Below are 22,936 nucleotides of genomic sequence, written 5' to 3'. Positions count from 1 at the left end.
AAAGCCTGAGAGACCAGGGTTCAGCCTGGAGAAACAGCTTCTCCCACAGAAAAGAGATCTCATCACTGCTTATAAATACCCAAAATGCAGGAGTTCAGAGGATGGTACAGTGAGATGGTGCACCAGGCTCTTTTCAGCTGAGAGGACAAGGGGCAAAGCAGCGCAGAAAAAACGTGACAAGCCATTTTCATCCAAGCGTTAGAACGAGCACTGTTAATGCACACAAAGGAAGGCGGGCTGGGAGAGGGCAGGAAGGAGGCGGGCAGGCTGCGCGCTGAGCACAGGGCAGAGAAACAGGAAAGAAACGCCTGGGAAGCGCCCCATGGCACGAAGCAGGCCCCGGCAGCCACAGCCACGCAAGCCGGGCCGCCCCGCCACGAGGGCGGGGCTGAGGGAGGTGGGAGGGAGGAGAGCCGCGCCGCCCTCCCCGCTCCGCCCCGCCCCGCCGAGCCGCGGTCGCCGGGCAGGGGCGGGCGGGCGCCATGGGCGCGATGCTGTGGTGGGACCAACTGCGGGCCGGCAGCTCCGAGGTGGATTGGTGCGAGGACAACTACACCATCGTGCCCGCCATCGCCGAGTTCTACAACACGGTGCGCGGTGGGAGGGTCCGCGGGCCGGGCACAGGCGCGGGCTGCGAGGGCGGGTCTGGCGCCTGCCCGGGCACGGTCCCCTTCGGCTGGCGGTGCTGAGGGGCTCGCGGAGGGGCTCCGCCGGTGTCCTGCCGGACGCGGTACCAGGAGTGACAGCCAGCTGTGCGGTTTCGTATCGCAGGGGCAAAAATCCGGAGGTTTAGACAGGGCTGCGAGCTACGAGCGAACGGCGTGCATGTCCTCCTGCCCGGTGCTGGCCTGCCCGCGGGTGTCCCGTGCCGTGCTGCCGCAGCTGCTGCCCAGTGGTGCAGGTGTAAGTCTGCCCGACGGCGTGCCGGGCAGGGGCGGGCCGCTAGCAGGCACACTCGGTGACTGCAGGCAAAACCATGTTTTAGAGCTTTGCCTTCTCCCAGAGCCAAACTTAGAGGAGCAGTTTGACAGAGGGCTGCAGGGTGCAGTCAGCGCAGTGCTGCTGGGAGGAAGAAAGGTGAAAAAAGGAGGGAGAGGAAAGAGGACCGAAGTAATTGTTACTTCCTCTAGGAGCCCTGTTTCACTCCTGACTCCTGTCATCCCAGCCCAGAGCTGCTGTGGAGTGCTGCTAGGGAGCACTGGTGGAAGAGTATTCCCCACCGCAGAGATCTGGGAGGGGAGCGCTGCTCCCAGCATCCTGTTTATTCATCTGAGAGTTTGCAGTGACAAACAGATCCAACAGGGAGTGAGATCATACATCATCGGGTTTTCTGGTGATGTGCTTTACCATGTCACTGGGAGGGAGCGCTGCAAACAACATGCCTCTGGTGTTGCTCTGGGTTTTATGTTCTGTGGCAGGTGTGAGGTGGGATTTCTGCTTTGTCTGACTTATGTACTTCAAAATGACCTTTTAATTTCTTCCCCAAATTCTGTCCTCATCTGAGCTCTCTTTCAGACTGTGTTTCTTGACTGCTAACATCAGATGCTGGTGCTGTACTTCTGTGAAGGAAAGAGGTGTCTCGAGTGTTCATCCCTCACAGGAGTGTGTACCCAGGGATGCACTCCATTTATAACAAATAATTCAACTGTGCATGGTGTACATGGCTAACCTGTTGTTTTTCCTTGTAGCTCAGCACCAGAGTTATCTGAGTGATGTATCGTCTGTGTTTGAGGGTGTGTGGTGAAACAGTCTGCTTTCTTTGTTTCTGATGTCACTGTGCAAGAACCAAAAACAAAGGGAGGAAAAGGTCAGGATAAACAATAAGTTTCTTGAAGAAGCGATGTGTTTTGAAGCCAGCAATGCAGGGGGTTGGATATCCTTCCAACTGCTCTGAGCTGATGAGCTGTGGCAAGAAGGCTTGCGAAATGCTGGGAGCTGCAAATATGTCCAGGTGATTAACTCAGCTTCCAGACTAGCAGAGAGGCACAACACAGAGTTTACCCTGAAACTCTCTGTATTGCAGAAGCGTCATCCAAATCAGCTAACTGTACATCAAAAACATGGAGAGTAGAGGCTCTGTTGAGGGTAGATATGCTTCAGTAGTGAAGAGATTATGGAGACTGACTTCTGTATTTGCAGCTTCTGAAAACTAATTTGCAGTGAATTGTTGGGGGCTGAGTGATTGTCTTCCTGGAGAGAGAGATTCTTACAGCGTGGCAGGAAAGATTTGGCCCTGGCAGGTGCTGCAAGTGGACTCTGAATTTTATTCCTTCTTAGATGTTTCTGTTCTGACACTGACTGAAAACCTTTAGAAGTTTCAGGTAACATTCTTCAGCAGACCTGAATGTGGGATCTGGGTCTTCAAGCTGTAGATTAAAACCTTGCTAATCCGCATTTTAGATTGCCCCAGCTAAGATCAGAGATGTCATTTGGGTCTCATGCAGTATATAAGTAGAAAACTGGAACAGCTTATCTGAAACATATTTAGAAAGATCCATTTACTTATTCTTGTGGGACTCAACCTTAACGTTATGCGTAAATTTAACTTGATCTTGTTAAAAAGCAAATCAAAGTGCTCATCAGGATTAAGTGAGTAGAAGAATATCTGTTCAGCAGTTCTGCACGAATTAGTCACACAATTTTTATAAAACATACACGTCCAAGATGATTTCATGTTACACACTAAAAATATTTCATAACTAGGAAATTATAAGAAAACTAGCTTTTTTTTAAATTTTATTTTGCTATTTAATAATTAATCCTTATACAGTGTAATCTTACTCTTGAACAAAAGCACATACCTCCGCACACTTAAAAGAGATGACATGTGCAGAGGTATTTGCAAAAGAAAAGAAAACAAAACAAAAAAAATTTCTGGAAAAACTGAAAACGCTAACTTTTTTTGTTACTAGTGAAATCGGTACTTTTCAGTTTAGTGTTTTATATCCAATTATGCATATATTTATTGCCAAATTTCCATTTAAAGAGTATTGCCAGTGGTTTTATTCCTTGTCTGGTCCGTAGTAGCAAGGAGATAAGTGTTTTTAGAGGCTTTTAGATTGAGAATATGCTTATACTCTGGCAACACCCCTTTTACTACTTTAGTATTGCAATATATATATGTGGTGTGCTCTTGTGTCGGAATGCTGAAGATACAAACCTCTAACTTCACTGAAGAGATATTCCATTTTTGCTTCCCATTCTCACAAGACATGCAGCCTCAGTGGCTGAATGCTGCAGCTGCTAGCAGTCTGACTTAGCAAATAGTAAATAATTTTTGGTAAGACCATGGGAAATATCACATACAGACTGTGGGCAAAATTATGTGGTCGTGATCTGAGCTGGCCACTGGAATTCCATCTGTGTCCTGTGTTCTTTTCATGAAAGTAAGTAGTTGGAAATTAAAAGTAGAGGTCCAGAATTGTTTAATGCCAGAGGATGGACTTTTATTGATGGGCTTCTTACCTTTTCCTGTAATTTTGAATTACCTTTTGTAAATCCCAAAGGAAATTCTAGGTACTCCTCTTCTTTAAACTTCTTGCACCGATCTTAACTTTATAGACTTTTGAATTGTACATTACCAAATCATATAGGCCAGTTGTGTATTACGTGAAAACTTGTTTATGCAACATACTTTCTAAAATCAGAGGCCAGTGGATAGGTGCCTCACTTATTTGGGAAACCTGGCATTAATCCTGGCAGTGTTTCTAAGGGTGCGGTTCTTGTAGGGAGCCAGGCTGATAGCAGAGGCTGAAATCCAGCTAGTCAGTTCTCGTGTTGATGTAGTTAACTGTGAACTTGAAATTAAGAGAACTTAAGCAGCATATTTCAGATCATGTTCCAGAGCTCTGGTATGAATACACCTTTTGGAAATTACTGTGTGTGGAATATAAGAAACAAAACTGAGTTATTTCATGAAAGAGAGGCAGTAGTATCATGTTTTATTTCCAAACTTAACAGAAAAGAATTTGGGCATCAAAATTCTTTCGGATTTTACAATGATATGTAATTTCCCTGTAGGCCATTGCAGTGAGTATAAATCTAGCCTAGTTTTTACTCAGTGTGATTACTTAGTCTGATTTACTTTACTGAAAAGATTCTTTTTCACATTCCTTAGTTTATAACCATTTTTTGGGTTGTTTTATTTTTTTCCTTGATATCTCTTTGACCTAACCTTGGCTTAAAATGTTCAGAGCATTCTGAGGCTCTCGGAGGACCTGCTTATATTCCATCATCCCTGCTGCCAGTCATTGTTTATGTTTCCAATCTGCTGTAGGATAAGGAGAGCCTTCCCACTCTCTGCTTGTAAAAGAAGGTAGCAGACTACAACTCTGGTCCATGAGTATGTTCCAGATGGCCCAGTATATCTTTGCTGCACAGTGGTGGGTGGCTTTTATGTGAATGGAAGATGTTTGCATGAGCATATTTGGGTGAATGTGGAGGTTTTATGCAACTTAAGCAAATTTGTCTCTTAAAATGTGATTTAGGACATTGTCTGTAAATAAGTCTTTGGTCTTTCTGTTGCATCCTCAGGGATGTGCTGCACTCTGGCATTGCTAGGTGCCTCCTGCCATTGTAGTGGTGGCAGAATTTGCTGCCTTGGTGGATTGAGGTGTTCTATTGCTACTTAGGAGGTGCTTTGTCTGTGACGCTGCAGACAGCTTTTTCATACCTGTGAGGCTGGTTTCATACTTCAGCTTGCAGAAGGAGAGAAAGGATTCATTAGACGACAGTTTGTAAAGACGTTTAAATGAAACTGATAAGGCTCTGGCCTGCTCTGCACTCGGGCAGCTTTGACCACAGTCTGGAGAAGTCTGGGAGCCAGGCAGAGTAAGCTGGCAGTTCAAAGCTGAGCAGTGTGAGTAGCTTCTGTGAAAACGTGTGAGTCCTTGAGGGCCTGGTCTGTGTCAAAATGAGCCAGAGGATTTTGTCCTTCCTCATGTTGGTTTAGAAGGGCAATCCAGTGGGAGCAGAGAGTAGCTCTGTTCTAGTATTTCCCCATTGAGACTGGTTATTATTGTGGCCCAACTGCTAGAAGCATGGTGACTTCTCCTTGTGGTAGGAAACTCAAGCTTTTTGTCTCTGAAAGCTGCCACGATCTTTTATCTTTCTATCCATCCCCTCTTTTCTCTTTGTCTTTGCACCCCACCTTTGGACAACCAGATGTTCACGGCAGTGAAACTGTCTGTGCGCTTTTCATGGAGCCTTAGGACACATGCTCCAGCAGATGTTAGTTTGTTAAGGTGTCTAAAGATGGTGTCAATACAGAAATTTCTTCCTGCTGTTTTTTTCTAGTGGCTGCTCTAGCTTTGTTCTAGGTAGGGAAGATATGGGATTTTACATCTCTAAAATGAGCATGTGATAGATCTTTCTAAGTGTTTTACTTAAATGAATTTTGAAAGAAATGCAGCTTGTCTTTGAGGAGGTACCTTCAGTGTGAAGGAAAGTGGCACACATGAAGTAGAAAAGCTACTGCTATAGTTATTTGTCAGTTTGGATGCCAAACTAGGAGTATGTTTTGACGAGTCTTGCAAAAGTTAAATTAGATGTGCCCATTTTAGTCACTGCAACCTCTGCTTTCACGTTGTCTGAGACAGTTGAATGGTGGATAGTTATGAAATGAATAAATGCCTTCTCTGTATGCCGTTCCTGAATCCTTTTCTATTAGATTTTTATTCATGTCATTAAGTGTCCATGAGTGTCTGAGAGGAGGAGATCTATCCCAAAGGAATGCTGTTTATCACAGAATTCTTTTGTAAGTCCATTTTAGGGGAACGTTGCTAGAGATTATTTTGTCACATGCCTCAGTTAGCTGCCAGAGATTGTGAGATCAAGGCTGGGAAGTTCATCCTTGCCCTTGTCCCATTGTGAAGTAGCAGTATGTCTGTGGCTGGCGTTCAGCATAGACAACTTCTTACTGAAAGAACTGTGTGATACTGCAGTAACAGCTCCTGCTAGTGACAGGTAAAGCATTTTCAGAGTGTAACCAAAGAATGATGCTTTGGATTGTTGCTAAGCAATTAAAAACGGATCTTTGTTCAAGACACATATGCTGCATTAAAATAATAGTTATCAATTGTCTTTTGACAATTGAATTACCTTATCAGCCTTTTCACCTTCCTATTACTAGTTTTCAGTTTTATTTTTTCACTTCTGTAACGGAGAACCAGGGGAAGAAATAAAGTGTATAGAGTATTTACAACTTAAAGCTTTCTTAACCCTTCGAAAAATGGTTCAAATTCTTTCAGCTTAACTTTGTGTTTCAGGTCTGCCAAACAATAGCAATTGTTCATTGACCTGACTTCAACAAAACTGAACAGCCTATCTAGTGCTTTTTCCATGCTGGATTTGACAAGGACTGAGAAGAGAATTCACTTGGTACAGCTCCCTGCTGTTGATCTGTTTGCTGTTGAAGGCTTCCTGAATTACAGCGGAGTATTTACAGCCTTCTAATAAAATTCCTCTGGAAATAGACTTGAAAAGTCATTTAAAGGTGTGACTAGCCACAATTTACATTGCTTGGAGTTTTATGCTATTACTAGCTTATGAAGTTCAGCTTAATGATACTTTGCAAAAACTGATCTGCTTTGGCAGAATCCGAGAACCACATTTTATTGAGCTGAGGTATCACTGAATGACTTTTTGTAGATGGATTATCCTATAGAAACTAAATGTTTATTTTCTGTCTTTGTGATACTTTTTTTTTTTTTTTAATAGATAAGCAACGTCTTGTTTTTTGTTCTACCACCCATATGCATGTGCTTATTCCGTCAATATGCAACCTGCTTCAACAGCGGAATATATTTAATATGGACTCTACTAGTTGTGGTCGGTAAGTTGATTAATCTCTGTTTGCCTGCTCATGCATGAACGAGAGAGGAAATCGGTTTTTCCTGCTTGTGCATGATTGTTTCTGCAAAACAAAGCAATATTGATGTCTGTAGAAGAGTTTGCTTGCACTTGCTTGAAGCAAAAGCAGATGTAGTTTCTGAAAGGAAAATGCCTCTTGCAGTTGGAGTCCGGAGGGACTCTGACCTTAGTTCTGCACCCTTTTTGTCTCTCCTTTGTACAAGTTCTATTATTGTATCCAGGCTTACACTAGAGCAGTGCTGACTCTCCATCCTCTGATGCTGAATTAATGATTGCTAAGAGTTCTTAACAAAATTGGAGAACATAACAGGTTTTGCTTAGTAGTTAGACATTTTAATGATTAATCCACAGATTTAGCAATATTGTAGATGGCAAATTCTTGAGCTTTTTCAGTTCTACAAGCACTAACAACTTTAAAGGGGGTACTCAGAGTTATGTGGGCCATGTGCCACTTTCCACTTGTAAACTTAGATTGTATAGTCATCACATGCTGCTTTCCATCTTCATGTTATCCGTTCTTGTGTTATTGAGAAAACTGAGAAAATTCAGAAAGAGCATTTGAATTCACTTCTTAATCGTATTTACATTTAAATTTACTACACGATGTTTTTTTTGCATATATTTACTTCTCCACTTGGAGATGGCACCTTTAGCTCCCTCTTTGGCAATGTGTGTGTTTAATAGTTATCTATATTTATTTATTGATTTATTTAATATGAGGTGCTGATGTTTTAGTTTGCTTTTTTAGACAAGCTGGTGTTTTGCTTTGTTTTTTTTTCTAGATCAGATTGTATGAACTATTTGCTATGAATTCCTGATAATGAGCAGCGTGTTTTAGTCTGTACAGCACTGTAACTACTGACTGTAACTTCTGATCAACTCTTTCAGGAATTGGATCTGTTTACTTTCATGCCACCCTCAGTTTCCTGGGCCAGATGCTGGATGAGCTGGCTATACTGTGGGTTCTTATGTGTGCTCTTGCCATGTGGTTCCCTAGAAGATATCTACCAAGAGTTTTTCGGAATGACAGGTAATCGTGCAATGTAATACACGTCTGTTTCTTGAAACATTTCATCTTATGTTCTTTTTGTTCAGGAGTCCTGAGTCTGTGTTCCTGATGTTGAGTTTTATGCCCTGAAACTTCAAGTTTTGGGATGTGATGATTGACTCTGAAAGTGCCTATTCTTGTTAGCTCTAGAAAGACATCACAGAATCACAGAATTGTAGGGGTTGGAAGGGACCTCCAGAGATCATCGAGTCCAATCCCCCTGCCAAAGCAGGTTCCCTACAGCAGGTCGCACAGGTCGGCATCCAGGCAGGTCTTGAACATCTCCAGAGAAGGAGACTCCACCACCTCCCTGGGCAGCCTGTTCCAGTGCTCCGTCACCTCACTGTAAAGAAGTTCTTGCGCATGTTTGTGCGGATCTTCCTATGCTGCAGTTTCCAGCCGTTTCCCCTTGTCCTGTCGAATATGAATATTCATGTCCTGTCGACATGAATAGTTTATGTAAGTTGCACCTGAAATGAAGTAACAGGTACTATCTTCTCATGTTCCTTTTGTATATCCGGGATTATACATATGAGAATGTACCTGTGGAAGTCAGCTTAATGTTTATCTGAACATTTAAGCCAGAGGTTAAATGTAGTTTGTAAGTATTCGAAGACTAAGTATGCTGTTTGTTTAGAAGTCTCTCATTGCTGCAATGGATTTTTTTTTATTGCAGCTTTAAAATAGAATTACAGGATCACCAAGGTTGAAAAATACCTCCAAGATCATCCAGTCCAACCATCCACCTAGTACTAATATTTCTAAACTGTGTCCCTTAGTACAGCGTCTGAATGTTGCTTGAACACCTCCAGGGATGATGACTCAACCACCTCCCTTGGACAGCCCATTTCAATGCCTAACCCTCTCACAGAGAATAATTTTTTCCTAATATCCAATCAGAACCTCCCATGGTGCAACCTGAGGCCGTTTCCTCTGGTCCTGTTGCTAGTTACGTGGGAGAGGATGCCAACCCCCACCTTGCCACAACCTCCTTTCAAGAAATTGTAGGGAGTTATAATGTCTCCCCAAACCTCCTCTTCTCCAGCCTAAACAATCCCAGCTCCTTCCCTTGCTCCTCCTGGAAACATGCTCCAGACCCCTCACCAGCCATGCTAGCCTTCTCCGAATGTGCTTCGATGTCTTTCTCGTAGTCAGAGCCAAAACTGAACATAGTACTTGAGATGTGGCCTCACTAGAGCTGAGTACAGAGTTACGCTCAGCTCCCTGCTCTTGCTGGCTTCACTATTTCTTATATAAGCCAGGATGTCATTAGCCTTCTTGGCTGCCTGGGTACACCGCTGGCACTTGTTTAGGCAAGCATTAGCCAACAGGTTTGTTTCTTCCACACAGTCTTCAAGCCATTCTGCCCCAAGCCCTCTCTGGGCTGAGGCCAGTGGGATGTTCAGCAAGAAGAGCATTATAACTAGAGTTTAAAGAATCTGTTTGTGATTTTTTTCCCCCTTACATAGAAAATATGGTGTAATCTTTGTGCATATTGTTCTTTTATGCATAAAAAATCTGACATTATGAAGAGGTGGAATAATAATGGAATAATAATGGAATAATGGAATCGCAGTGCCAGTGTTCTGCTCTCTGAAAACTGCTAAGGCTCCTTCCTTTTTCTTTCTCATACTATTGTCTACTTTCTTTATTTTTTATTTCCTTGACATATACTCAATTGCTTTCACAGAGAAGGTTGTTGCCTGCATTGAGTATTCCTCAAAATAGCTTGCACTGTGAGGAGTATATCTTGTATTATCATATGTAGTCCGTAATGCAATAGCTTTGCCAAGTTATTACCGTGAATTTAGTACTTTTTCATACTGTAATGTAGTCCTGTTGTAAGATACCATATACTTACAGAGCAAGCAGAGGTTTTCATGAGATTATTTGGTAGATTATGTGACTTTTAGATAGTTAGTTAAAGTGAAGAACTGTTCAGTCTCCTGAATAATTTCTCTGACTGCACATACATTGTTCCTCAAAAGCCTGAAGGAATTCTTGCATGCTATATATCACCATATTCTGATAGTTTGTTTTATAGATTTGTAGAATTAGCCATAAGGTTACGTGATATCCTTTCTAAAAGGAGTAGTAATACTTTTGTGGAGAAATCCTATTTCAACTTGGTGATAAAACTAAAGTGATACATAATGATCTGGCTGTTTATAATTGATCCATAAAAATGCAGAGAGGAACTGAAGGATGTACCCCATGCTCATGTTTTCACAATACTATTTTCCTAAAGACTGTCAGTATTTGTTAAGATTTTGATTTCTTTCTGAAGTGTACAGAAAAGAAAAGAATTTTAATGGACAAAAACGTCTATCTGAGAACAGATCAGATTTATGCATAGACATATAAAGGAAGGTGATGCTCCTCCTCTACTCTGCCCCACTGAGGCCACGTTTAGCATACTGTGTCCAGTTTTGGGCTTGCCAGTTCAAGAAAGAGATCATCTAGAAGGAGTCCAGCAGAGGGCCACAAAGATGATAAAGGGCCAGGAGCATCTCTGCTATGAAGAAAGGCTGAGTATCCTAGGTCTGTTCAACTTGGGCAAAAGAAGACTGAAGGGGATCTGGTAAATGTTTATGAATATCTGAAGGTTGGTGGGACTAAACCATGAACATAGGAAGTTCCATATAGTCATGCAGAAGAACTTCTTTATGGTAAGGGTGACAGAGCGATGGAACTGGTTGCCTAGAGAGGTTGTGGAGTCTTCTATGGAGATATTTGAGACTCGTCTGGACACCTACATGGGTGACTCTACTGTTCCTGTAGGGAACCTGCTTCAGTGGGGGCGTTGGACTTGCTGTTCTCTTGCAGTCCCTTCCAACCCCCGCAATTCTATGATTTTGGGATTTTTCACAGAATCACACAGAATCACAGAATCACAGAATTGTAGGAGTTGGAAGGGACCTCCGGAGATCATCGAGTCCAACCCCCCTGCCAAAGCAGGTTCCCTACAGCAGGTCGCACAGGTCGGCATCCAGGCAGGTCTTGAACATCTCCAGAGAAGGAGACTCCACCACCTCCCTGGGCAGCCTGTTCCAGTGCTCCGTCACCTCACCGTAAAGAAATTCTTGCGCATGTTTGTGCGGAACTTCCTATGCTGCAGTTTCCGGCCGTTTCCCCTTGTCCTGTCTCCACTCACCACTGAAAACAGTCTGGCCTCGCCATTCTGCCCCCCACACCTTAGATATTTATAGACCTGGATCAGGTCCCCTCTCAGTCTTCTCAAGGCTGAACAGACCCAGTTCACTCAGCCTTTCCTCATAGGAGAGATGCTCCAGGCCCTTCACCATCTTTGTGGCCCTCCGCTGGACTCTTTCCAAGAGATCCTTGTCTTTTTTGTACTGGGGAGCCCAGAACTGGACGCAGTACTCCAGATGAGGTCTTACCAGGGCAGAGTAGAGGGGGAGGATCACCTCCCTCGACCTGCTGGCCACGCTCTTTTTAATGCACCCCAGGATGCCATTGGCCTTTTTGGCCACAAGGGCACACTGCTGGCTCATGGCCAACCTGTCATCCACCAGGACACCCAGGTTCCTCTCCGCAGAGCTCCCCTCCAGCAGGTCATCCCCCAACCTGTACTGGTGCATGGAATTATTCCTCCCCAGATGCAAGACTCTACACTTGCTTTTGTTAAACCTCATCTGGTTTTTTTCTGCCCAGCTCTCCAGCCTGTCCAGGTCTTGCTGAATGGCAACACAGCCTTCAGGCGTGTCAGCCAATCCTCCCAACTTCGTATCATCAGCAAACTTGCTGAGGGTGGCCACTATCCCCTCATCACGGTCATTGATGAAGATGTTGAACAAGACCGGACCCAGCACAGACCCCTGAGGAACACCGCTGGTTACAGGCCTCCAACCGGACTCTGCACCACCAACAACGACCCTCTGCGCTCTGCCAGTCAGCCAGTTCTCAACCCACCTCACTGTCCACTCATCTATCCCACACTTCCTCAGCTTTGTTATAAGGATGTCGTGGGGGACAGTATCAAATGCCTTGCTGAAATCAAGGTAGACTACATCCACTGCTCTCCCCCTATCCACCCAGTCAGAGACAACATCATAGAAGGCTACCAGGTTGGTCAAGCACGACCTCCCCCTTGTGAACCCGTGCTGACTACTCCTGATAACCTCCTCTTCTTCCAGTTGCCTGGAGATAACATCCAGTACAAGCTGTTCACCTTTCCAGGGACAGAGGTGAGGCTGACAGGCCTATAATTGCCTGGGTCTTCCTTCTTGCCTTTTTTGAAGACTGGGGTGACGTTGGCTATCCTCCAGTCTTCAGGCACCTTCCCCGTCTTCCAAGACTTCTCAAAGATGACAGAAAGCGGTTCAGCAATCCCCTCTGCCAGCTCCCTCAGCACCCGTGGATGAATCCCATCAGGTCCCATGGATTTGTGAACATTGGTGTTGCCTAGGCGCTCCTGGACGATCTCTTCCCTGACAGAAGGGAGGTCTTCCATTCCCCCGATCCTCTCACTAACCTCCAGGGTCTCAGATTCCCGAGGGGGAGCTTTTTCACTGAAAACAGAAGCAAAGAAGGCATTCAGTATCTCCGCCTTCTCAGCATCCCCCATTACCAGAACATCCCCGTCACTTGGCAGGGGAGCCACATTCTCCCTAGTCTTCCTTTTACTGTTAATGTACTTGAAAAAACCTTTTTTATTATCCTTTATCCCCTTTGCCAGATTTAATTCCAGGCGGGCTTTAGCCTTCCTTGTCGCATCCCTGCAGACCCTGACAACATTCCTGTATTCTTCCCAAGTAGTCAGACCCTTTTTCCACATTTCATGGGCTTTCTTCTTTCCTTTGAGTTTGTGCACGAGCTCCTTGCTCATCCACACAGGTCTCCTGCCACCCTTTCCCGATTTCTTCCTCACAGGGACACACCGATCCTGAGCTTGGAAGAAGAGCTGCTTAAATGCCGACCAGCTCTCACAGGCCCCCTTGCCTTCCAACACCCTAGCCCATGAGACAGCTCCAAGTAGGTCCCGGAAGAGATCGAAGTTGGCTCTCCTAAAGTCCAGGGTAGCAATCCTACTTTTTGCTTTACTTCTTCCACTCAGGATCTTGAACTCCACCATCTCGTGGTCACTACAACCCAAGCAGCCCCCCACCTTTACTTCTCTGACAAGCCCTTCTCTATTAGTGAGAATAAGGTCCAGCAGTACCCCTCTCCTCGTCGATTCCTTAACCACCTGCATCAGGAAGTTGTCTTCAATACATTGCAGGAACCGTCTGCACTGCGCATGCCTGGCCACATTGCTTTTCCAGCAAATATCTGGATAATTGAAGTCCCCCATAAGCACCAGCGCCTGGGATCATGACGCTGCTTCCAACTGTTTGTGGAAGGCCTCATCAACCTCCTCCTTCTGATCAGGGGGCCTGTAGCACACAGCCACAACAGCGTCAGCCATACCAGCCCGCCCCTTGATTCTTACCCACAAGCTCTCCACTGCTACACCACTCTCCCCCAGGTGGAGTTCAATACATTCAAGCTGCTCTCTTACATAAAGAGCAACTCCACCACCCCGCCTCTCCAGCCGATCTTTCCTAAAAAGCACATAGCCCTCCATGACAACATTCCAGTCATGCGAGCTGTCCCACCACGTCTCTGTGATCGCAATGAGATCGTAGCCGTGTGACCACACGCAGATCTCCAACTCTTCCTGTTTATTTCCCATACTGCGCGCATTAGTGTATAGGCACTTCAGGGAGGCAGCATTCCCCTGCCACACTCCATCCCTTCGAACTCCACCCTCGTCACCCATCAAGTTCACTTTTGAACCTTGAAATACCTGAACCTCAGCAGTCCTCATTTTGTCCCCTTCCCCCTTCTGACCTAAAGACCTTTCAATGAGGCCCGCCAGCTCCTGGGCTAGGATCCTTTTACCCCTTGCAGCCAGTTGAGCTCCATCTGCAGCCGTCATGCCAGGAACTGAGTAAATTGCCCCATGGTCAAAAAAACCAAAGTTCTTCTGCCTGCACCAGCCTCTAAGCCATTTATTGATGAGGAGGGCTTTTTTGATCCTCTCAGAGTCCTTCCCCGCCACTGAAGGGATAGAAGAGAAGACCACAAATTTATATGTACATACACATACATATTTCCATGTTTTGTTTTGTTTAACTTATTTTTCTAGAGTTATATGTGCCCAATACTCTGTTCTGATTTTTTACGTTCTTCATCCTTCTCACACTCAGATTTTGAATGTTGAAAATGCTGTTATCTACCATGACTGATTCATGGTATCTTTAGTCATTAAGGCACTCACATCAGATCAGACCTTCCTGCTTAAGTAATGTGTTGCCTTCCAACTTTAAGATGCTTTGAAACAAGAGGCCCGTGAAATGAGTTTGGTGAAGATGAGGATGATAATACTGATGATCAGGGAACGGTGATAACAGGTGTACTGAGATTCTACTTGAGATGTGGAATTAAGGAGAAAAGAGCCATCCCTGAACATCAACTAGTTTTATGGAGTTGTGGGTCAGTAGCCTGGAGGCAGTGTAGTGGTCCTGTATCTTCCACAGTCCTGTCACAGACTAGAAATGAGTTGTTTAAAAGTCCAAATTTGAAATTTAAAAAACAATATATGTTTGTTTTAGAAGTTGTCACTGTCCATTTGTGGCCCAACTGTGATTTCGTTGACACAAAGAACGTACTAAACAGACTGTAATGCGGCCCTAAAAGCTAGTACTGTAATAGTAACAAAAATATCCTAAAAATCCATGTTAAAAGCAAGAAGAATCATGACACAAAGCTGATTTGAGGAAGTACGGTAATGGATACAGAGACGATCTTGCTCTCAGCTTCTTGTGGAAGAAGAAAAATTGGAGCAGGTTCTTAAGATTTTGAAACCAGTGATTAGTGTGGGTCTGTGTACACATGCACACATATGTCTATGTATATACAAGGCTGCTTTGGAAAACTGTAGTTCAGGAAAAGGCTAGCTATGTGATTAACTCTGTAAGCAGAGTATGCACTCTGTATGCACTTGTGTGCAGGATCCTCATCCATTTTATATGCACATTGTCAGTGCACTCCTGACCACATGCAAAAAAAATGTAAGCTTTGTTATGCTATTAAAGTTGTGTTAAGATTTCTGTCTTTACTGATTAAAAGCTCTGAGTTAAAAGCACTTTTCCTCTTCACAAAAAAACTTTCAGGAGCCGGTTTAAAGCTGCTGTTGGTGTCCTGTCTGGAGTTACTACCTGCCTTGCCTTCATTAAACCTGCCATTAACAACATCTCACTAATGACTCTGGGTGTTCCTTGCACAGCTTTACTCATTGCTGAGTTGAAGAGGTGAGTACCTTTCTCCTGAATGCAGTATTGCCTTTGGAGATCCTTAGGCCAACATACAATGATAGAGTAGATCTTGCTTCATTGTTTGTGATAGCAGATCAGAAATGCTTCTCCATTGTACAGATCTGGCATGAGATTGCTCTGTAAGGTCAGACATTTTTAGCAAGGATTTTTTTTTCCCTAGGTGATTATACTCATTGCCTCATATAACAGATCAGATGTTGTCTATCTTCTTGCATTGTATCTCTTCCCTCCTCCTGATCTAACTCTATTCATTGTGGAGTTTTGGCAAGTTTCACTCCAGTGACAGCTTTTCTACTGTGTAGCACAGGAGTGAGATGATCATATGATCACAGCCTGAGTACTGCAGGGAGCAAGGTCCAAGCATGCATGGAAGATATGCCAGCTCACAGGGCTTACTGTCAGTCTTACATCACACAAATAATACGCTGGAGCCAGACTGACAAAGATAAGATTAATCGCTAGGTCACAGAGGGTACCTTTCAGTCACCTTAGAAACTGTGAAACCAGACTGCAGGTAGAAAATAGTCTGAGGTTTGTTTTAACATTTTAAAGAGTCCTACCATGACTATGAGAGACTTTTTTGCATCTCCTCACCAAGGCAGAAAGGACCAGGCAAGCATCCGCGTATAAACTTCTCCTTTCCTACTTTTCTTCAGTGTCTGAGACAGACTTATGTTGGCTCTTACACTGCATCTGAAAATGTCCATCAAAATAATGTAGAGTAAGACAAAATGCCTGCATTCTAACTGCTTCTGTTGGTGAGATTGTCCTGTTTTCCCACTATATCCTGTTCTGATGTTGCTTTCCCTTGCAGTGTAAGCATCTGCAAATCATGTTCTGAATAAGTGTTCTTGTGTCTTTTTTCTTTTGATGTTCTGCTAAGCAGCAGCTATTGCTATTGTCAGAGAAATTTGGGAAGCAGCATGGAAGTTCCATGCAGAGGAGAAGGCTGGTAGGTTAAGAATGCTAGTAGGTGTGTCTTATTTTTAAGAAAGCACCAGGGGATCACTGTCAGGGCAAAGGGAAATTTGTGTCTGGCATTGAACTATTATTTGAGCCTCCATTTCAGTTTTTCAGGCATGAGCTCCTGAGAAACTTGAGAGGATGAATAGTTAAGTGTCTTTAAGGTTTGAATACTGTTGGATCATATCTAGGAATTAATATGCCTACATGTACTTGCTCTTTGAAATTCCATGTGGGAAGTCATGTTGCATTAAAATATGTGGAGTTTACCTATCAGTTTTTTGAGTATTACAGACACAGAGACCTTCCTTTGAAGTGATGATTAAAAATGGACCTAGAGTGATATATGCTCTCTGAATTACCTATTTGGATAATGTAATAGCTTTGGTATTTTTTTGATGTAAATGTAAAAGGCAGATAATTACTGATTTCATTTTAAGCTATGCTGATCCATGATAAATTCAAATTAGAAGTGGGATCATCCCATCTCTTTTTGCTGAAGAAAAAACAACTGAGACATTATTTAATGCCTGTGATTCTCCTGTTCTCCACTGCTGCAGTCGCTAGGGGGATACATGGCTGAGTCCTGGCAGGCTGTTATGGTTCTTAATCTGTGATGCAGATATTTTGGAAAGAAAGGAAAAGTTGCTGAAGTAGAACTTCTTGGTTTAGAGAAGTTTCTTCTGATCTGTGCTTAAATAAGTGTGCTGGTATAATATGTCACAGTGTTATTCCCTTTGTAGGCTGTTATAAATCTTATACTGAATTCTAGCAAATCAGAAACACTTTGTTTTCAAGTGAGAATTTTCTGCCACTCATTCATTTCTGATGAGGAGAGACTATTTGCACAAAAGAGCTTTATGCTCTTAAGTGCAGAACTCATGGAGTAGAGTGCTAAGGACATGCTGTGGATGTAAGATGATCAAAAGAGCAAAAGGCAGTTAAATGCATACTCACTCCCGAAAGACGAGACATTTTACACTTTTTTTTCTTATTTCTGTTCAAACAGAAAAACTTCATGGGTGTCATAGGGATGCAATCAGCTAGAAAGCAGCTGTGGATTATGTTGTTTGCTGGTCCAGGCCAAATAACAATGAAGATTATAGCATCATCAGATTAGTATGATTTAGTGTCCTCTTCATGCAAGTAACTATTTCCCTGAGCAGATGTGTGGTAGGATATTCTTGTTCAGCTGACATCTCTGTCTTGAGCAGTGAAGACCACACTGCCTTCATGTTTGTCTGTGCATATTTGATTCTGCTACTAGCAGTCTCATTGTGGAGGAACTCTATTTCATTGTTTCAGCTTGCTCACTTCACTTTTCCTTTGACTAAAAGGTTAAACTAGTTAGAAGTTTAAAACTAGGCTGTCAAGGCAGTTATCTGTGTCAAAGTCAAGTTATTAATCAACGTCTGGCAACTACACTGATTTGAAGAAAAGTTGATAAGTTTTGTTATGGATGCCATGACATTGGAAGATAATACTGTTGGAAGTGTGCACCAGCCCAGTCTCTCATATCCTGGGATACACCAGTCTGGGATACAGCAGTGTTTGAAGTAATGATGGTAATTACCTCTCCCCTTGGTGATAAAACTACTCAGATACTGACAAGTGTGGTCACTCACGACTAAAGGAGCTGTCTGTTTGAGGTCAAGCCACCTACTTTAAATGGAATGCAATTGCACATATTTATTTACATTCCTCAGATGGGTCCTGGAAAGGCTCCATATTGTCTGTACACACAACCTTTGCTCAGTCAGAATGCACAGTCACTCAGCATAGCAGTCTAGTCTTAACCTGTTGAATAGGAAGAGAGTTTACCAATATGGTTTCTGTTATAAACCTGTCAAATTGTATTTTTCTCACTGGCTTGTTTCACAAGAGAATGAATTCTTGTAGCTGTGCTCTAGAAGTCATTAGGCAACTCAAAAATCTCCTCAGTCTTTTCTTCACGCTTTTTATAGCCTCTTAAAGGCTATTTGTCAAATGAACTGGAGAATTCAAGCCAAACAAAAAGCCATTTTGTTCCACAATGTGGAATATTGATTTTTTGTGGAAGTCATGTAGATGCCTTTGTCATGGAAGATTGTGATACCTGAAGATTAGTGTGATTTTGATTGTGATGTTATTTACAGATGACTTAAAAAAGCATGCCTGACCCTAAAGCCAATTTGTGCAGAGGACACTGGAGAAAATTCCAACAAGATTAAGCAGTAGGTAGTTTTTCTGTCATTAATCCACTGGCTGTAGAGGTGCCTCCTACTCAGTCTTAGGAGTTTCTTAATCCCAAACACCTCAAAAATGTCATCTAAAGCATTCAAGATTAAAAAATACCTTACAGATTTGTGGAGAAAACTGTGCAATTTGCTTAGCTTGCAGTGCACCAGAGCAAGGTAAACTATTGGTTCTGCAATGTATTCAGAAAAATGTTTCGGTAGAGAGTACTTTATTTTCACTTTTTCTGAATGCCTAGCTGGACTCCTTTAGCAAAGCCGTGATAGCTGCTGCAGTTCTGCTTTTCCTCCACAGAGAGGCAGGAGGCATTATCTGTGGGTGCTAGTAGTTAAGAGTGTCTAACATGAGGAAGAATGTAATGAAAAGTTGTAGACAGAGTTGGCATTACTACTCCTAGTAGAATGCAAAATAACGTAGGGGGCAGCGTCTTCCCGTGAAGGCTGAGTATTCCTTGTTGTACTGGCTGGACAGCTGGGTCACTGATTTACTGTTGACAACTAGCTAAAATAAGTAACTTTAACAAATTATTTTGTCATCTCATTAGTTGATTTGGATCAGATGCTTATTGTATGCATCACTGCTATGAGAATGACTGCTCATTAAGCAAGAATTATCTAGTAGCATTTCAGATTCTTGTGAAGAGCACTAAGAGTTTAACAGTTAATTTGAAAAAATGGGGGAAAATCCCAAATAATAGCTTAGATCAGAAGGCGGGGAAACTGAGCCACACATTCTTTGGCCACATAGGACTACCCATGTTTCAAGCTAGCTTTGCATTGTAAGTATCAGGAGTGCATCTAAGGGTACAAAGAGGCCTAATCTCAAAATAGCAAGTGTGGGTAGAGAGCAAGCTAATAACTTCAAGAGAATATTGATGCTGCCTTTTTTTATTTTAGTCTTCTGAGCAAAGCTGCATAGTTCTTAGTGTAATTCCAAGACATGGAAAAGCAAAGCATCATATAGGGGAATAAAACTGTGAGCTTTTGAATAGATCTGCAATACAGGCAGTGCTAGGCACATACTCTTGCATCTCTTATTGTATTTGGTGATGATTACCTGCAGACCTCACTGCATGTGATCACAGCAAATGTTTTCACTACAGTGTACCTCTGTGTTAACAAGTATGGTTTGTTGTGGAGGGAGAGAATTGCAGTTTAGACGATGCGAAGAATTCTGTGTGAGATGTGCATGCCTGCACTGTCTACTGAAACATACTTGTTTGTATCCTATGCCTCTGCTCCTGTGCCTTAGTAGTTCTCTGGAACTGCAGTACTGTAGGGGAAAAAAATCAACCAACTAATTAAAAAAAACTCATTCTGTTCCTCTTTATTACCAATCTTCATATAGTTGCAATTTGATGGAAGATAGAATGTGAATAAAATTGACTGATTGCTGAGTGGCTAGTTGTTACTGATAGGATGTTTGACTAATTAGTTGTTCTAGATATCACAGAATCACAGAATTGTAGGGGTTGAAAGGGACCTCATCCCCTCAGTGCTTCAGTGCTTGCTCACCATTTGCTCTTTGGTATTTAAGATAATGCCCAAAACACAGTTACTGATTGAGAGGTTTGTTTTGTAACCTCACGTGCCTCACGTCAGAGTCATATTATTGTAAGTAAAGCTCCACCATTCAGGGCATTTATAGTGGAGGTGTTTTAAAGATGTGCCTAGCCTTTTTTTCCCCTCCTTTCCCCTCCCATATTCTGCTGCTTAGAGCCAAAGAACATCAAGAATCAAGCAAATACTGCTTTGTTTTACAGTAGCTTCTTTGTATTTTTCTCCTCAGGTGTGAAAACCTGCGTGTGTACAAACTTGGTCTGTTTTCAGGTCTTTGGTGGATGCTTGCACTTTTCTGCTGGATCAGTGACAAAGCTTTTTGTGAAATTTGGTCGTCATTTAACTTCCCCTATTTACACTGTGTATGGTAAGTGTTGTGCATAATCTCCACGGTTTGAATCAAGCATGACAGATCCTCACCACAGTATCATTCTGTGCTGTGTCCATAGGCTGCTAGTGGCTATTTCTGGTTGGTGCTGAACGGATTTACTGGTAAGATTGTAAGCCAGGAGCAAGTCTCACGCTATCCAGGGTGCAGATTTAGAAGGCTCTTTTGCCTGATCACATTCTTCAGACACTAAGTTGATTAATTGCAACTGAATTTCCTGTCCCTACTGGCTACTAAAAATCAAAAGCACCGCTCAACTGAAGCAATGACCATAAAGGCTCAAGCATCCACAGTTAATAGCTGAGGATGAAGTGGAAGCAGTGAACAGCTTTTTCTTTTGTCACAGCAAATTGTGATCTCTTATCCAAAGTGCTATAATTCATCATTTCTAAACAACTCTGTAAGGTGGAAAGAGACCAGAAAGCTGCAGACAGTTTATGTAGAGGATGATCCAGTTTTGTAGCTTTATGTATTCTCTGTATTCTTTGCCCGTTGGCGTATAGTAGCACTGTTAGGGACTAGGAAAAGAAGGAGAGTAACAGACTGATTTTAAGTCATGCTGATGTATTTGATAACTTCATTGAAGTCATTGTTACTGAATTTTTCTTTTTTTGGTGGGGGGGTTTGCTCTATTCTCAGGCACATTTTGATTTGCCTTGCGGCTTACCTAGGCTGTGTCTGTTTCGCTTACTTCGACGCTGCCTCTGAGATCCCTGAGCAGGGCCCAGTCATAAAGTTCTGGCCAAGTGAGAGATGGGCATTCATTGGTGTTCCGTACGTCACCCTCCTCTGCGCACACAAGAAATCACCGGTGAAGATCACATGAAGTTAGCTGTGGAGTGGGATGGATTTTCAACTTTCATTCCAGCTCAAACAGTATCTAAAACAATGATAAATGAATAGGGTTGTATTTTATCTTCTTAAGATAAGCAGCCTTCCCAAGTCGTAGAAACAGGTGGCAACTTCCAGAGAAGAGAGAGGTAACAGGAACATGAAAGCCCTTGAACTATTTTCTCTGGTTGGCTCTATTTTGCACTTTTTTTTTAAATGTAGCATTTCATTTGATAAAAATTTTTCCCAAGTGTCAATAACTAGAAATGAAGCCCCTGCAGTAGATCATGTTTCATGCTTGGCTCAGTTTTGTTAACCTCTGTCTTGAGGCATTCTTTATAAGAGAAACTTATCAGAGGCCTGCTGCCATTTTTGTGTCCTCAGCTCTGATGTGTGTGTCCTTCTCGGCTGAGAAGTAGATGTAATTGCACATCGGCCACAAGGGCGTGCTCATGTTCCTCCCATCCCGGAGTGTAACGCAGGGAGTCTGGATGTGCATCAATTTGGATCAGAAAGCATTTGATTGTTTCCCCAAGTACAGCAGGAGACCAGTGAAAAATGATTATCACCGGATATCTGGCTCAAAGCAATTAGACAGTGTAAGTGTGGAAATAGCTGACAGAAGATCCAGTCCCTAAAACTAAATAGGAATTCAGGGGTTTTGAATGTTCCTATATTTCCGCTGATTTGTGGACATTAACATGCTGCACGTTTTCCTTTTACAGAAATGTTGTGGAAATCCTTCTCTACCTCTGCAGACATGTTTGGTATTGAATTTGTTATTGAAGCTTACACAGAAATATGTCAGAGCACAGATCACCAAAATTGATAGTGTGGTTAAATTGCTAAGACTCCTGAGGTATCTAGCTGTATATTTAATTTGAGAGTTAACTTCTCAGCAAAGCTTTGCAAAGTGACATAAACAGTAGTCCAGTAGTGCTCTGCTGATGATATTTAGGAAAAAAATAAGTAGTATAGGTACCTGCTTAAAAACAAAGAGAAAAGACAGATTTCAGTAATCAATGAAATGTGATATTCAGTCTTGCAGCGTTAGAAAGGAATAGTAGATTCAAGCTTTCTGTTAGTTTTCAGCTTGTTTTGTAAGGGGTGCAGTTAGTTTAAAGTTTTACATTGGGATTTAAGTTCTGGAATGCCTATGGTTCTTGCAAGCTATTAATGCTAGATCTGATAACAAAACAGTGCAAAGCACAGGTAAGTTTTTTTAAATATTAGTTGTGATTACTTGGAGAAAATGGGGTCTACTTAAATTCTACCAAATATCAGAAGTGTATGTAGGTTAAGAATTTAGATGTGCGTTTTTAGTTAAGTGATATTTCCTTGTTGGATACTAGACGAAGAAATAACATTTTCTCTATGTTTTGCTACTGAGTCTCACGTCCTTATTTTTTACGAATATGAGTATGTACTCTGTACAATATCATCTTTAGGAAAATGGCTTTTAAGAAGAACTTTGGGGTGAATTAGCTTTCAAGCATTGTAAAACCTTTTAAATAATTTTGTATTCAAATTTATGCTGAGAAAATGGAAGCTGATGTGTATGCTATTACCCTTAAAGCAAAGTTGTTAGTAGGGGATATAACTTCTTGACAACTTTGAGGTGGGTAAGTAGCCTACTGTCAGATTGATTAATGGATCACAAAAGCAGCCAAATCTTTACTTCATTGCAGCAATGAATATTTAT

At 42.6% G+C, this 22,936-nt stretch overlaps 1 protein-coding gene across 1 annotated transcript; it reads left to right on the top strand.

Moving 5' to 3' along the window:
- Positions 1 to 482: 482 nt before the first annotated feature.
- ACER2 (alkaline ceramidase 2) lies at positions 483 to 21,229 on the top strand (the record flags this gene model as incomplete). The annotated part of the gene is made up of 6 exons (XM_079549040.1): positions 483 to 590; positions 6,718 to 6,832; positions 7,759 to 7,900; positions 15,097 to 15,234; positions 20,245 to 20,382; positions 21,043 to 21,229. 6 exons carry the CDS (start codon positions 483 to 485, stop codon positions 21,227 to 21,229), a joined length of 828 nt encoding a protein of 275 aa, XP_079405166.1.
- Positions 21,230 to 22,936: the final 1,707 nt, after the last annotated feature.

This window comes from Tetrao urogallus (genome assembly GCF_951394365.1).
Source record: "Tetrao urogallus genome assembly, chromosome: Z".
Taxonomy (NCBI): domain Eukaryota; kingdom Metazoa; phylum Chordata; class Aves; order Galliformes; family Phasianidae; genus Tetrao; species Tetrao urogallus.
This window is presented reverse-complemented; position numbering and strand designations above follow the sequence as displayed.